Raw genomic sequence first — 15,000 nt, 5'->3', positions numbered from 1 at the left:
CGTGAATAGATCTTGATGGAAGGTAGAATAGATCTTGCACGAAGGCAGTAGTATTCGTTTAAAGTGAGTTTTGATCTCGTCAATATTTATATATATCTAGACCAACGCGTGATCGACGGTATGCAGTGACGTCACTCGGTACCCTGAACAATTCAGATCCAGATAAATTCCTTAGGAGATTAGTGCTTAGTCAGTTTCTCATCACGTGTTACACTGTTCTTTCTAGTGAACTCATATTCTTTAGAAACTTGAATTTCAGATCAGTGGTACCTGTGGGCTTGTTCCATAATAATAATAATAATAATAATAATAATAATAATAATAATAATAATAATAATAATACTAATAATAATAATAATGATGATGATAAACAATAAGGTTGTCTGCACATCCCCTCGGCCAATAGCTGCATCTCCCCGTAGGGGGTAGTGCCGTCAGTGGACCTCATGCGGTGTATGTAGGCATTACTTAAGATTCTTTGCAGCGTGTCTTCGGCCCCTAGCTGCAACCCATTCGTTCCTTTTACTGTACCTCCTTCCATTCTCTTTCTTCCATCTTACTTTCCACCCTCTCCAAACACTTGATTCACAATGCAACTGCTTTGAGGTTTTCCTCCTGTTACACCTTTCAAACCTTTTCCTGTCCATTTCCATTTCAGCGCTGAATGACGTCATAGGTCCCAGTGCTTGGCCTTTGGCCTAAATTCTATATTCAACTCAACATCGGCGGTATGAATGAGTACAAAAACTTACGTAGTCCTAATGCAAAATGTGTTAATATTTACATGAAAAAATAGCACATTTCTAAAGGTTATTGGTTAGGTTTCTGTATATCAGGAATCAGTGATATGTGATGGAGCAGTACTCCTCCTGCCAATACCCTAAAAACGAGAAGGGAGGCTCCCACAAAAAGGACATCCAGCGTGACAATATTTGCCGCAGGGGTCTTAGATTCACGTAACAAAACACCTTTTTCCCAGAAGCAAAAAAATATATTCCTTGATTCACGTTACAAAACACATTTTCTCAAAAGCAAATACCTTCGTAGATTCACGTAACAAAACATCTTTTTCTCAAAAGCAAATATCTTCGTAGATTCACGTAACAAAACACCTTTTTCTCAAAAGCAAATATCTTCGTAGATTCACGTAACAAAAAATAAAAAAACTTCTTTTTTCCCAAAAGCAAATATCTTCCTAGATTCACGTAACAAAACACCTTTTTCTCAAAAGCAAATATCTCCCTAGATTCACGTAACAAAACATCTTTTTCCCAAAAAAAAATATCTTCCTAGATTCACGTAACAAAACATCTTTTTCTCAAAAGCAAATATCTTCTTAGATTCACGTAACAAAACATCTTTTTCTCAAAAGCAAATATCTTCCTAGATTCACGTAACAAAACATCTTTTTCCCAAAAGCAAATATCTTCCTAGATTCACGTAACAAAACACCTTTTTCCCCAAAAGCAAATATCTTCCTTGATTCACGTAACAAAACATATTTTTTTCAAAAGCAAATATCTTCGTAGATTCACGTAACAAAACACCTTTTTCCCAAAAGCAAATATCTTCGTAGATTCACGTAATAAAAACATATTTTTTTTCAAAAGCAAATATCTTCCTAGATTCACGTAACAAAACACCTTTTTCCCAAAGCAAATATCTTCGTAGATTCACGTAACAAAACACCTTTTTCCCAAAAGCAAATATCTTCGTAGATTCACGTAACAAAACACCTTTTTCCCAAAAGCAAATATCTTCCTAGATTCACGTAACAAAACACCTTTTTCTCAAAAGCAAATATCTTCGTAGATTCACGTAACAAAACATCTTTTTCCCAAAAGCAAATATCTTCGTAGATTCACGTAACAAAACTTCTTCTCCAAAAGCAAATCTTCCTAGATTCACGTAACAAAACATCTTTTTCTCAAAAGCAAATATCTTCTTAGATTCACGTAACAAAACATCTTTTTCTCAAAAGCAAATATCTTCCTAGATTCACGTAACAAAACATCTTTTTCTCAAAAGCAAATATCTTCTTAGATTCACGTTACAAAACATCTTTTTCTCAAAAGCAAATATCTTCCTAGATTCACGTAACAAAATTTTTTTTCCCAAAAGCAAATATCTTCCTAGATTCACGTAACAAACCAGCTTTTTTCCTCAAAAGCAAATATCTTCGCTGATCATGTAACAAAACATCTTTTTTCTCAAAAGCAAATATCTTCTTAGATTCACGTAACAAAACATCTTTTTTCTCAAAAGCAAATATCTTCTTAGATTCACGTAACAAAACATCTTTTTCTCAAAAGCAAATATCTTCTTAGATTCACGTAACAAAACACCTTTTTCTCAAAAGCAAATATCTTCGTAGATTCACGTAACATAGCATCTTTTTCCCAAAAGCAAACACTTTCCTAGATTCACGTTACAAAACATCTTTTTACCCAAAAGCATGTATCTTTCTTAGATTCACGTAAGAAACATCTTCTTCTCAAAAGCAAATATCTTCCTAGAATCACGTAACAAAACATCTTTTTTCTCAAAATATCATCCTAGATACACTTAACAAAGCATCTTTTTCCACAAAAGCAAATATCTTCAAGTAGATTCACGTAACAAAACATCTCTCTCTCTTCTCTCTCTCTCTCTCTCTCTCTCTCTCTCTCTCTCTCTCTCTCTCTCTCTCTCTCTCTCTCTCTCTCTTGCTGCGGTAGTATTAATTAGTAATATGAAGATGTACAAAAGTGAGAGGAAAACTTTTTAAATATATTGGTAGGTCATACATACTTTCAGCTTACAGTTAGCACCTCTTAACTAAAGACAGCCTTTGGAAACTTCATACCTGAATTAAGACTTCGCGAGTTTTACAACGCAAAAGAAAAAATTAAAGTCACTGATGATTAAAAAATAAAAAAAAAAAAAAAAAAGTCAACTTAGAATGTATGAAGATCCGATTCCCCCATTTATATTCAGCTGAGGAAGAGCCATTCTTTTTCGGCCATATTCCCCAATAAAGTTCGAGCGGTTATGAACTTGATCCCTGGAGCAATTTGCCCTTAATCCGAGGAGCATGTTCCATTCCGCCCCCCCCCCTTTTTTCCCACCCCCCCCCCCTTCCCTTCCCCCTCCCCTAACCCTCTCCCTTTCCCCCCTTTCCCCCGCCCCCCTTTCCCACATTTCCTTTCCCCCCCCCTCTTTCATCCTCCTTTATCCTTTCTATCTATCTCTTTTTCTCCGACAGAATTTTTGCAGGACCCAAGAGTATCTTGTAAGCGTTTTTATCCTGTGATGTCGTTGGTATTCTTGATGCTATTGCGAATAATATTTACCCCGTAGGGGGCTAGTGCCGTTAGTCCATCAGATCAGTGCACTGTAGGCATTACTTAAGGTTCTTTGCAGCTTGTCTTCGCCCCCTTGCTGCAAACCCCTTGGGTTTCTTTTACTGTACCTCCTTTCATATTCTCTTCCATCTTACTTTCCACCTTCTCCAGATGCTTGATTCACAGTAACTGCTTTGAGGTTTTCCTCCTGTTACACCTTTCAAACTTTTTATTGTCAATTTCCGTTTCAGCGCTGAATGACCTCATAGGTCCCAGTGCTTGGCCTTTGGCCTAAATTCTATATTCAATTCAAATAATATTAATTTATCTGTCACTTGATGTTTCTGTCTTGCTGTTTCTCCTCATTTCTCTTCGTCGATGACCTAAGTTGTTGTGACGCCATGGTTACATTTTTGCATCAGTCAATCAATCAATCAATCATCATCTCTTCCTTTCTCTCTCTCTCTCTCTCTAGTTTGTTGCTTTCAGTAAGACAACACGTCTTTTTATACGTACATAATGTAATTAACTTGATAAAATTCGTATACTTGATTTGCATTATTCCCCCTCCCCCCCGTAGAAAAAATAATGAACGTGTAAGTAACATAACTTGATAATAATTAATATACCAGAATTACCATTATTCCTATCCCCCCAAAAAATAAAAATAAAAATGAACGCGTATACAATGTAAATAACTCGATAATAATTTGTACCTGGATTGCCATTATTCCCACCCCAGCCCCCCCCACCTCCCCCAAAACACACACACACACACAAATGTGTATTGTTGCCTTCGACATGCTGGGCCATCTCATCTAAACTTGATAAAGGGCAAAGCGTTCATTTTTGAAGGGTATTCAGGCCACATTTTCTTTGACAGGTCGAGAGCTACGTGACTTCATATGCAAACAAGAGAGAGAGAGAGAGAGAGAAGAGAGAGAGAGAGAGAGAGAGAGAGAGAGAGAATTGTTTGACTTTAAAATGAAATATATGTTTATCAACTATTTTGCTTTGCTTGTACCAAATTATATTACTTTTTGCGATAAACGTATTTGTATATTAGCTTTGAGAGAGAGAGAGAGAGAGAGAGAGAGAGAGAGAGAGAGAGAGAGAGAGAGAGAGAGAGAGAGAGAGTTTGATTGCTTCTCATGTTACAAAATGAGAGACATATTTTATCAAAATATTACCTCAATAAGACGTTTATCTTAACCTTTTATTGTTTGTAATGATATCGCCTGCAGAAACTGCTGATGATATCTGCTGAGAGAGAGAGAGAGAGAGAGAGAGAGAGAGAGAGAGAGAGAGAGAGAGAGAGATTAGGACTCTAAGGCTTAGGAGATGTACGATTATTGTATTATTATCTTGGGATCATTTTTTTAAATCTTGGGATTTTCTAAGGTCAGTTATAAGAGAGATCACCACATAGGGAAACAAAGCGAGAGAGAGAGAGAGAGAGAGAGAGAGAGAGAGAGAGAGAGAGAGAGAGTAGGACTCTAAGGCTTGGGAGATGTACAATTATTTGATTATTATCCTGGGATTATTTTTTTTTTAATCTTGGGAGTTTTTAAGGTCAGTTCTGAGAGAGTGAGAGAGATCATCACCTCAGGAAACAAAACAATGGTTCCACGTCTCTCTCTCTCTCTCTCTCTCTCGAGACGCAATCAACGCCAGAAAACCACTGATGTTCCGAAACAGCCAAAGTGAAACTTCGGGCGAAACCCTTACAAGTTCTTCTTCTACTTAGAGGAGCGACAAAGTTTTAATAAGGTCTGGGAACAAAAGGGAAGTAATTGAGTGCCTTCATAAGTTTGATAAATAGCGAGCAATTATGTAATCGGGGCTTATTTTCAAAATAATTTTCATTCCTTGAATAATAATAATGCGAAGGTCATCAGGTTACGGAGAAAAATTACTTTCTCTCTCTCTCTCTCTCTCTCTCTCTCTCTCTCTTAAATAACTGCAAATAAGTGATTGTCAAGTCAAATTGTTATTCTTGCTAAAATCAGGGCTCTCTCTCTCTCTCTCTCTCTCTCTCCTCTCTCTCTCTCTCTCACCAAAATCAGACATTAGCTGTGTTTACTGAAAATATTAAAACATCACAATAATCCCAATGAATTTTGCATGATAGAAATCTGGGGTAATTGTCTAAAGCGACTTTGAAATAGTTCCATTATTTGGAAACGAGCCGTACATAAGAAGTAAATATAATTATTGAGTAGTTATCATACTATAATGGGCGTAATGTCTGTCTCTCTGTCATTCAATCACGGCCAAACGGCTGGTCAGATGGGCATGAAACTTGGCAGGGTTATGGTGGGGGCCCCTAAGATGGTTTGTAATGGGGTTTCATCCAACCTAACCCCTCCTGTGTAGTGGGTGTGGGGAGTGAGAAGGGATTCCCTGAAACGGAGCTGTTTCTGGCCGTGAAACGGGGCTGGTTATTCCGGAGACTTAGTTATTTTACGATTTTTCATACATAATTTCTGTACAACTTCCCGGAGAAAGTCGCGAAGATTTCAGCTCGGACACAATAGAAGATGAAAATATCATCAATATCTGCAAGATTTTTTGAATAACTTAAATCCGTCGGGACTGCCAGTGCACAAAGAAGAAGTACTGCCCGGTAATGTTGCTTCGGAATTTCGATCCTGCCATTGGACATTGCGACGGAACGAGGTACACCGTTATGGAGCTAAACTCCCACGTCATCGAAGCAGTGATAGCAACGGGCCCTCACACCGGCAAAACGTCTGTTCATCCCCTGGATTCCTCTGATGCCTTCGGACAACCAGTTTCCGTTCCAGTTACGCGCAGGTAGTTTCCCATCAACCTGGTCTTCTCATTCACTGCAACAAGTCGCAGAGCCAGACTTTTAATCGTGTTGGTGTGTGTTTCTGCTGTCACCCATGTTCGCGCATGGCCAACTGTATGTGGCGATGAGCAGAGCAGCTGACTCTACCAACTTGAAATTAAGTTGTGGACAAACTGATAATATTGTGTACAAAGAGGTTTGTAATAGGTATGTATAAAAATAACGCCTTATTTTAATATTGCTGAACAAATAGTACATATAAATTTTTCACTTCTGTACCCTTATTTTATCACCCATCATAGATGGGTAAGTTTGCTAGTAATAATAAAAAAAAAAAACCTTCAGAATCTCAAAAAGTTAAGCTCGATATAACTACAATATTATAGCTGGTTCACTAAGGTAGATTCTTGGGTGAACCCTATGCCTACGAGACATTTGTTAGGCGGCCGCTGATTGTCTCGGAGCTGCCTATACCTCCCGGTACCAGCCAAGTCAGCGCCGCCAAACAAACGTCTCGCAATCATAGGACTCATCCAAGAGTCTACCTTAAGTGGACCAGCTATAGTGATAGTGCATGGATAGTTCCACATCTATTTTGTTGTGGAAAACACCCACCTTTGCGGGTATGTCTCGTGCTAATAGCGGCTATAAGTTCCTCGGTGCACGAGTGGATTTCGCGCTTGGCTACCAATCTGGAGGTCCGAAGTTCGATTCTCGGCTCTGCCAACGCGGAACCAGAGGAATTTATTTCTGGTGATAGAAATCCATTTCTCGATATGATGTGGTTCGGATCCCACAATAAGCTGTAGGTCCCGTTGCCAGATTAACCAATTGGTTTCTAGCCACGTAAAATAGCTATTCTTGTCCAATAGCGCGCCACCTAATACACGAACACAGGGGCGCATTTTTGAAGGGGGGGAGGCCAGAAGGGGGGAGGGCGCATGAAGGGCGCTTTAGCCCCCCCCCCCCAGCTATATGTATATATATTTGTATGTATAAAATATTATTCAAATTTCCTTTACAAGTGGCTTCAAATTGCTCCTATTTTGTTGACATTTCTAAAAATTACCTCGAGGTCGGCCCTTACAGCCCCCCTTCCCCCGCCCACGGGACCCCCAGCTGCTTAGGCTCCGCTTCGCTCGCCATCCCCTCCCCCCTTTCAGGAAGGATCCCCTCAATCATACATACCTTAACCCCCCCCCCACCCCCACCCCCCAAGGAAAAATGAAATGACGCCCCTGCACGAATATCAGTCAGTAAATGACAAAATACAGAAGTCAAAATCAGACGCCATTTCTGAAACTAAAATCTAATACGTGATGCTCAGCTAAGGACCAACTTTGAAAAAAAGTAAGCAAATCCAAAAAACTCGAACTATGAAGGCTGCATCCTGAAAGCCAAATTTAAGAAAAAAAAAAACAATAAATCATGGAAAGGACAAAGGAGAGATGGAATAGAAAAATCCTGGAAGCTGATAGACAATGGAATGGAGAAATGGAATGGAACGATAAAAAAGAAAAAAAAACTTGAGGATTTCTCGTGGAGGCGAGACGAATTTGACAAGCTGATATTGAAGGCATTTTCATTTAAATAAGTTCAGTGCGGTGATTTGCATTTTCCTTTCTGTTCTAATTCAGAAATGTGAGAGATAGAGAAGAGAGAGAGAGAGAGAGAGAGAGAGAGAGAGAGAGAGAGAGAGAGAGAGAGAGAGGTACTTTTAATGAAAAAGCGAAAAAAATAGGGATACACGTTTTCAGTGCTAGAAGAGGGGAATAGGGATCATTACAAAAAAGTATTATTATTATTATTATTATATTATTATTATTATTATTATTATTATTATTACTTTTTTAATTTTTTTTTTTTGTCTATCACAGTCCCTCCCCAATTCGACTGGGTGGTATTTATAGTGTTGGGTTTCCGGGTTACATCCTGCCTCCCCTTAGGAGTCCATCACCTTTCTTACTATGTGCGCCGTTTCTAGGATCACACTCTTCTGCATGAGTCCTGGAGCTACTTCAACCTCTAGTTTTTCCAGATCCCTTTTCAGGGATCTTGGGATTGTGCCTAGTGTTCCAATGATTATGGGTACAATTTCCACTGGCATATCCCATATCCTTCTTATTTCTATTTTCAGGTCTTGATACTTATCCATTTTTTCCCTTTCTTACTCTTCAACTCTGGTGTCCCATGGTATTGCGACATCAATGAGTGATACTTTCTTCTTGATTTTGTCAATCAACGTCACGTCTGGTCTATTTTCACGTATCACCCTAGCTGTTCTGATACCATAGTCCCAGAGGATCTTTGCCTGATCGTTTTCTATCACTCCTTCAGGTTGGTGCTCGTACCACTTATTACTGCAAGGTAGCTGATGTTTCTTGCACAGGCTCCAGTGGAGGGCTTTTGCCACTGAATCATGCCTCTTTTTGTACTGGTTCTGTGCAAGTGCCGGGCATTCGCTTGCTATGTGGTTTATGGTTTCAGTTTTGTATTACACTTCCTACATATGGAGAGATGTTATTTCCATCTATCGTTCTTTGAACATATCTGGTTCTTAGGACCTGATCTTGTGCCGCTGTTATCATTCCTTCAGTTTCCTTCTTGAGCTCTCCCCTAAGTAGCCATTGCCACGTGTCATCGCTGTCTAGTTCTTTAGTCTGTCTCATGTATTGTCCGTGCATTGGTTTGTTGTGCCATTCCTCGGTTCTGCTTGTCATTCTCCTTGTCATTATTATTATTATTATTATTATTATTATTATTATTATTATCAGGAAATCCTAAATGGATGTAAACTTGCAAGACACGATCCCACAGACCACAAGGGTGCTATGCAAGGGCTATTGCACTGAACACCTTTCGATGAAGAATGAATACATTCTTTACCACAAAAACAACCATATATAACCTGGAAATTTTCGCCCCCTCCCTCCCCCCACAAAATAAAATAGTTTGCAATGAAAAATATTGCAATGGATTATTCTTTGTAGTCACTTTAAGTCCGATCTTTTCAGTCCTCTAGTCGTATTTAAATCAGATTTACTTGTAATTTTGGGAGTTTCACATACTTTTATTTAAATACAAACGCGTGTATTGTTCAGTAAACCAAAGTTTGATCTTTTAACTTTTTGACCTTGAAAAAAAATTTTCTTGTCCATCACATTCCTCAAAACACTTTCGAGTTCATTTTATATCACTTCGTTGAAATCATCGTCAGAAATCACTTCAAAATTACCACCAAATAATTCCTTCATAAAAATTAAAGGTTTGGTCCTTACTCTTTTGATAATCTAGAAATTGTTTTCCTGTTCACCACAATACTTAAACACTTCGTTTTATTCTCCCTCATTTCGTTCAATTCATCGTCAGAAATAACTTCAAAAATTACCACCAAATAATTCTTTCATAAAATAATGGTTAGTTCCTCTTATCTTTGGCATTGAAAAAAATTTTCCACCAAGCCAGCACATTTCACAAAACACTCGGTTTATTTTCCTTCACTCGTCCTCTCCCTCGTCAGAAATAACTAATAAACAAAAAAAACAAAAAAATCCCCCGACAAATAACTCGTTCATAAAAATGAAGTGTGGATCCTTTTACTTTTTGACATGAGAATATTTCTCCCTATCCACCACATTTCTCAAACACTTAAATAGTTCGTTTTCCATCACTTCAATCACTCCTCGTCAGCTCGCCAGGAATAACTGCAGAAAAATCCCCACCAAATAACTCCAGCACTCAGGAGAAATCTTTGCGACGGTCAAGCAGAGGTTCGCATTGCCTTGGGGAAATCGGTTTTTGCCGCGAGGTCACCAGCCGCCTGACCTGACCTCTGACACCTATAAGGATTTTAATCCGACCTCGATCAAAGTGGATGTGGGAGGAGGAGGGTCTTGTTGAGTAAGGTGTAGTTACCTATTTACAGGAGACAGTAAAGGCTACATATTTAGTTGTTTTTTAGTGGTTTCTGTCATTACTACAGACATCTTGAAAGTAGATGTTATGAATAAAACGTTTTTATTTCGTGAAACTTTTGTGTATCTTTATTTTTTATATCACTTTATTTGGATTTCCTTTTATTTCTCTGTTGTTGTTCTTGTGTGGAGGGAAGGACAAAGGTTACTATGGGTTACTGTAGTAAGCCAGGAATCAATGAAAAAAAGTAAAAAAAAAAATTGTGCTTACTCGGGGAGTAAGCCTACAAACTACTTTTGTTGTTCTTGTTGGGAGGGTAGGAAAGGTCTATGGAAAAGCCTAATAAATGGCTGAAAGGGGTTTTTCGCGTTGAGTTAATAAATACAGGGAAGATTAGCATAGGATATTTATGACTGACTTATTAGAATCAAAAACGTAAAAAATAAGTAATGTGGATGTTAACGATATAGAAAAAATGATTTTTTTAAAAAAGAAAATGTAGTGTATTTATTTAAATTTTTTTTAGTGAAAACAAAAAAACGCTCAGTTTGACCGTAGATTTTAGCCACCCGCACCCGAGTAAGCTGGAGGTCGGATCACGCGTTGCTTTCTTTGCCTCCCTTGAGTCTGATTCCTTCATTGGTCTGTTGAGATAAGATCATTCGTGATAAAACTACTTTAAAAAAAAAAAAAAAAAATGTTTAAAAAAAAAAAACTGTTCGTTATTCATATGATATAAAAAAAACCACTCCTAAAGTTTTACTCGCAGTTTTTGACCATTTATATACCCTAATCTTTGATAACCAACAATTTATGGAGTCACGAGGAGAGAGAGAGAGCAGGAGAGAGAGAGAGAGAGAGAGAGAGAAGAGATTTTCATTTTCTCCCCATTTTCATTACTAGTTTTTATACGTCAGAAAGTAGCCTATATAAAGGTTTAACCGACTTCAGGAAAGCTCCTTTAAAAAGGACAAATTTTTAATTACACTTCAGGATTAAATAGTGTGGATGGATTATCTTCATCAGTTTAGTAACGATTTTCTCTAAAGAAGTGAGAGAGAGATGACAGAACAGTAGAAAGAAACATTGCAATGGCAATCATTCTTATGTATTTTTATTACAGCAAACGAAAGACTTACCATTATTTACAAGGGAAATATTTACAAAGTAAAGGGATAAGAAGAAGAAAAGGTATGATGAAATCAAATACCAGAATGCTACAGTAGAATTATTAACCCTTTCCATGAAATAACAACTCCACTAAAAAAAATGAAAAAATAAAATCCTCACCTAGCAACTCTAAAATAAAACTTTTTTTTTCTTTTTTTTCGTGACACCTAAAGGCGAGGGCAAAATATAGAAATAGTATTTCTCTTAAGCAATAACTCAGCTCCAGTTTACAACAAAACTTTTGTCGAGTCAGATTTACATTGTAAAACGATTTGCTTTCCTCTTGGTTTTAGTTTTCTGAAAAGATTACTAACACTGAGTTTGTCTATCCGTCTGCAACTTTTACTGTCCGCACTTCGTCCGCCCTCATATCTTAGAAACCTACTTAGGCTAGAGGGCTGCAAATTGGTATGTTGATCCTCCACCCTCCAGTCATCAAGCGTTCTAAAATTCCAGCCCTCTAGCCTCAGTTGTTTTATATTTTTATTTATGGTTAAAGTATCCATAGTGCTGCGTCTGGCAACGATATAGGCCATGCCACACCGGAGGGCAGTGGTTAGTTTTTCTGTCCGCCCCTCAGATCTTAAAATCTACTGAGGCTAGAGGGCCTGCAAATTGGTATGTTGATCATTACCCTCCAACCATCAAACATACCAAATTGCAGCCCTTTGCCTCAGTTGCTTGTATTTTGTTTAAGGTTTTACAGTTAGCCATGATATCGTGCGTCTGGTAACGATATAGGGCCAGGCCTCCACCGGTGGCTTGATGATATGCTGTACAGAAAACTCGATCGGCGCAAAGAACTCGGTGAGGCCGCACACTTTTAAGCAGTAAATTAAATAAGTAAATAAATACACACACACACACACACAAACACAAAAGATTGTCCTCATTAGGACGAATTCTTGAAAAGAAAACAGAAAACACGTTATAAACAAGGGTATTTTCGTCTATGGGACAAAATATCTCCTCGTTTCTTGTATCCACTTTTCTTTGAAATCTAGTCTCTCTTTGGTGAGCTGAGACAACAAACTATTACGCTAGTGTTGTTTCTCTGCTTTTTTTTTTGCGAATCTCCTCTGGTGAGCTGAGACAGCAAACTATTATGTAATCTTGTTTTTTGTTTGTCTCTTTGTTTTTGCCAATTCTCCCTTTGATGAGCGGAGACCAACAAAACTATTACGTTAGTGTTGTTTCTCTGCTCTTAGCGAATCTCACGCTGGTGAGCTGAGACAAACAACTATTACGTGATCTCGTGTTGTTTCCTCTGGATTTTGGTTCACCCGCACTATTCGAGGTCCACGTTGACCGGTGTTTTGATTTAGTTTTGATCGTGTCGATCATTAGACTTATTTTTTATTTATTTATTTATTTTTATACTTAAGGACAAATAATGAAAGATGCCGACGATTAACCGCTGAATTCATTTGTCTCTTTCGTATACCTACAGGCGAAGCTGGAAAAACAAAATACGAATTCGTGTTAAAATTTAAGAACTATTTTTCCCCCCCCGAGGACTTTTAAAGATCTGTGCAGTATTTTCTATGGGAAATTACTATGTTTTTTTACAGAAGCAACCTTTGATAGATGGCCAAAAATTCGTATATATAAATCTCATAGTCTTTTATCGTTCGGTAAATGCCGTAGAAACCGCTATTAAGTTATATCAAGACCAGAAAATAGAAATAAGAAGGATACGGATATGCAGTGGAAGCTGTACCCATAATCATAGGAAACTCTTGGCACGATCCCAAGATCCCTAAATAGTAACCTGGCAAAAAACTATAAAGCCGCAGTTGCTCCAGGGCTCGTGCAGAAGAGTGTGCTACTAGAAACAGGGGCAGGCGGATACTACCCGAAACCCCACCCACTAGAAAAACCACCCAGTCGAATAGGATGAAAAAAACAAAATAAATAACTAGACCAAAAATAAATAAGTAGAAAAAAAATAGATAAATAAATAATAGGTAAAAATAAAAATAAATTAATAAAATAGATAGATAACTAAATAAAAATTAAAAATAATAATTAGGAGGGGAGACCTTCTCTGACGGCTGCAACGTTGAGTATCTTACCTGTTTCTACTATGTTTAATAATAATATATAATAATAATAATAATAATAATAATAATAATAATAATAATAATAATAATAATAATAATAATAATAATAATAATCATAGTAGTAGTAGGGGAAAAACTCTTTATCACGAGAGTATATGTAATGTTCAAAAGTGTCCACAATAATACAAAGTGTTAAGAGTCCGTGTATAATTTGTAAGACTTTACAAAAAGCTTTCGAACCCTTCCCTGGATTCATTTGCAGTCCAAATGAACAATTAGTTACAACAGTTACAGAGGTAAATTTAAAAACAAAGAGAGGTTGTTTAAGATCGTTGACAGTGGTCGTTAGCTCGTTAATGGGCCAGGTGATGAAGAAAGGGACGACAGTTAACTCTAACTAGTGATTCCTCTCCCCATGCCAATCCTTCTGGGCTGCAATTCTGTTGGATCTCCACAATGTTGCAACGTTGCAGGAAAGTCTTCATCCGAGGGCGTAGATTGGGAACTGTAACCAGACTCCCCTGGGGCAGCGGTTACCTGGACAGGGAGACCCAACTGGAAAGAGGCTAAAATTATCTTTAAAAGTAACAATGTAAATGTTAGAGGACTAGTCGAGGGAGCTGCTATAAGTTTGGGAGAATCATTCAAAGGAAACAAGTCTTTGTCAACGAAGACCCATTTGTTAATTTTTATATTACTAGTATGTTTTTTAAAAGATTTTAAATGTAGGACAGGCTCTGTTTTTCCCTCTCCTGATGCTGCCTTTGCCTTGCCTTCTCTCCAGTCCAGGTAACCGCTGCCCCGGGGGGAGGGGGTCTGATAAACGGTGCCCAATCTACGCCCTTGGATGAAGGACTTCATGTAATGTTGCAAACAACCTGTACGAAGATCCAACAGGATTGCAGCCAGAAGGATTGATAGGGGGGAGGGTATTACCTAGTTGTTGTTAACTACCCTCTTTCTTCTCTGGCCCATTAACGAGCTAAACGACCGTTGTCAACGATCTTCAACGTCTCTTCTTTTTTGAAAATTTACCTCTCACTTGTCGTAACTTTTTGTTTTTTGTTCATTTGGACTGAAGATGAAACCCAGGGAAGGGTTCGAAAGCTATCTGTAAAGTCTTTTTCAAAATTATACACGGACTTTTTACACTTTGTATTATTGTGGCCCCTTTCCCCTTAGAACAATGCTAGTTTTGTTGTTATCATTGCTGATACTGGTGCTTTTCTCAAGTTGATATAAAAAAATGTAAGATTATTAGCACCCAAAATATATTGAGCAATTCAGTGTGCGTGGTTGGTATGGTGTTGGCATCCCACTTCGGTTGGTCGCGAGTTCGATTCTCGGCAATTCCATTGAGGAGTGAGGGATGTGTATTCTAGTGATAGAAGTTCATCTCGACGTAGTTCGGAAGTCACGTAAAGCCGTTGGTCCCGTTGCTGAATAACCGCTGGTTCCATGCAACGTAAAAAACACCATAAAAACAAACAAACCAAATATATGTTAAACTGGATGACGTTGAACTAAATTATCTGTTCGACACCATAATCCGACCTTCCTAAACCACGACCCTTAGATAGAACTCCAAGTACCCAGAGAATTGTCCCATAATTCACTAATGGCAGCCACACCTCCCCCGAACCCATAGAAGCCCAGATTTGGCATTTTCCAGAAGGTGGGGGAAAAGACCTGTTTTGGAAGTCCAGGTTTTGGA

The 15,000-nt window shown here is 38.1% G+C and overlaps 1 protein-coding gene across 1 annotated transcript in view; it reads right to left on the bottom strand.

Annotated features, from left to right (window-relative positions):
- LOC135216653 (histone H3.v1-like) overlaps positions 1 to 15,000 on the bottom strand; it is a 50,254-nt gene that overhangs the window by 27,299 nt on the left and 7,955 nt on the right. The window contains exon 2 of the mRNA XM_064252038.1: positions 13,685 to 13,841. Within this exon, the coding sequence (XP_064108108.1) occupies positions 13,685 to 13,841 (157 nt within the window). The remainder of the gene's footprint in view (positions 1 to 13,684; positions 13,842 to 15,000) is intronic.

The sequence above is a fragment of the Macrobrachium nipponense genome, chromosome 6 (assembly GCF_015104395.2).
Source record: "Macrobrachium nipponense isolate FS-2020 chromosome 6, ASM1510439v2, whole genome shotgun sequence".
In the NCBI taxonomy this organism is placed as follows: Eukaryota; Metazoa; Arthropoda; class Malacostraca; order Decapoda; family Palaemonidae; genus Macrobrachium; species Macrobrachium nipponense.
This window is presented reverse-complemented; position numbering and strand designations above follow the sequence as displayed.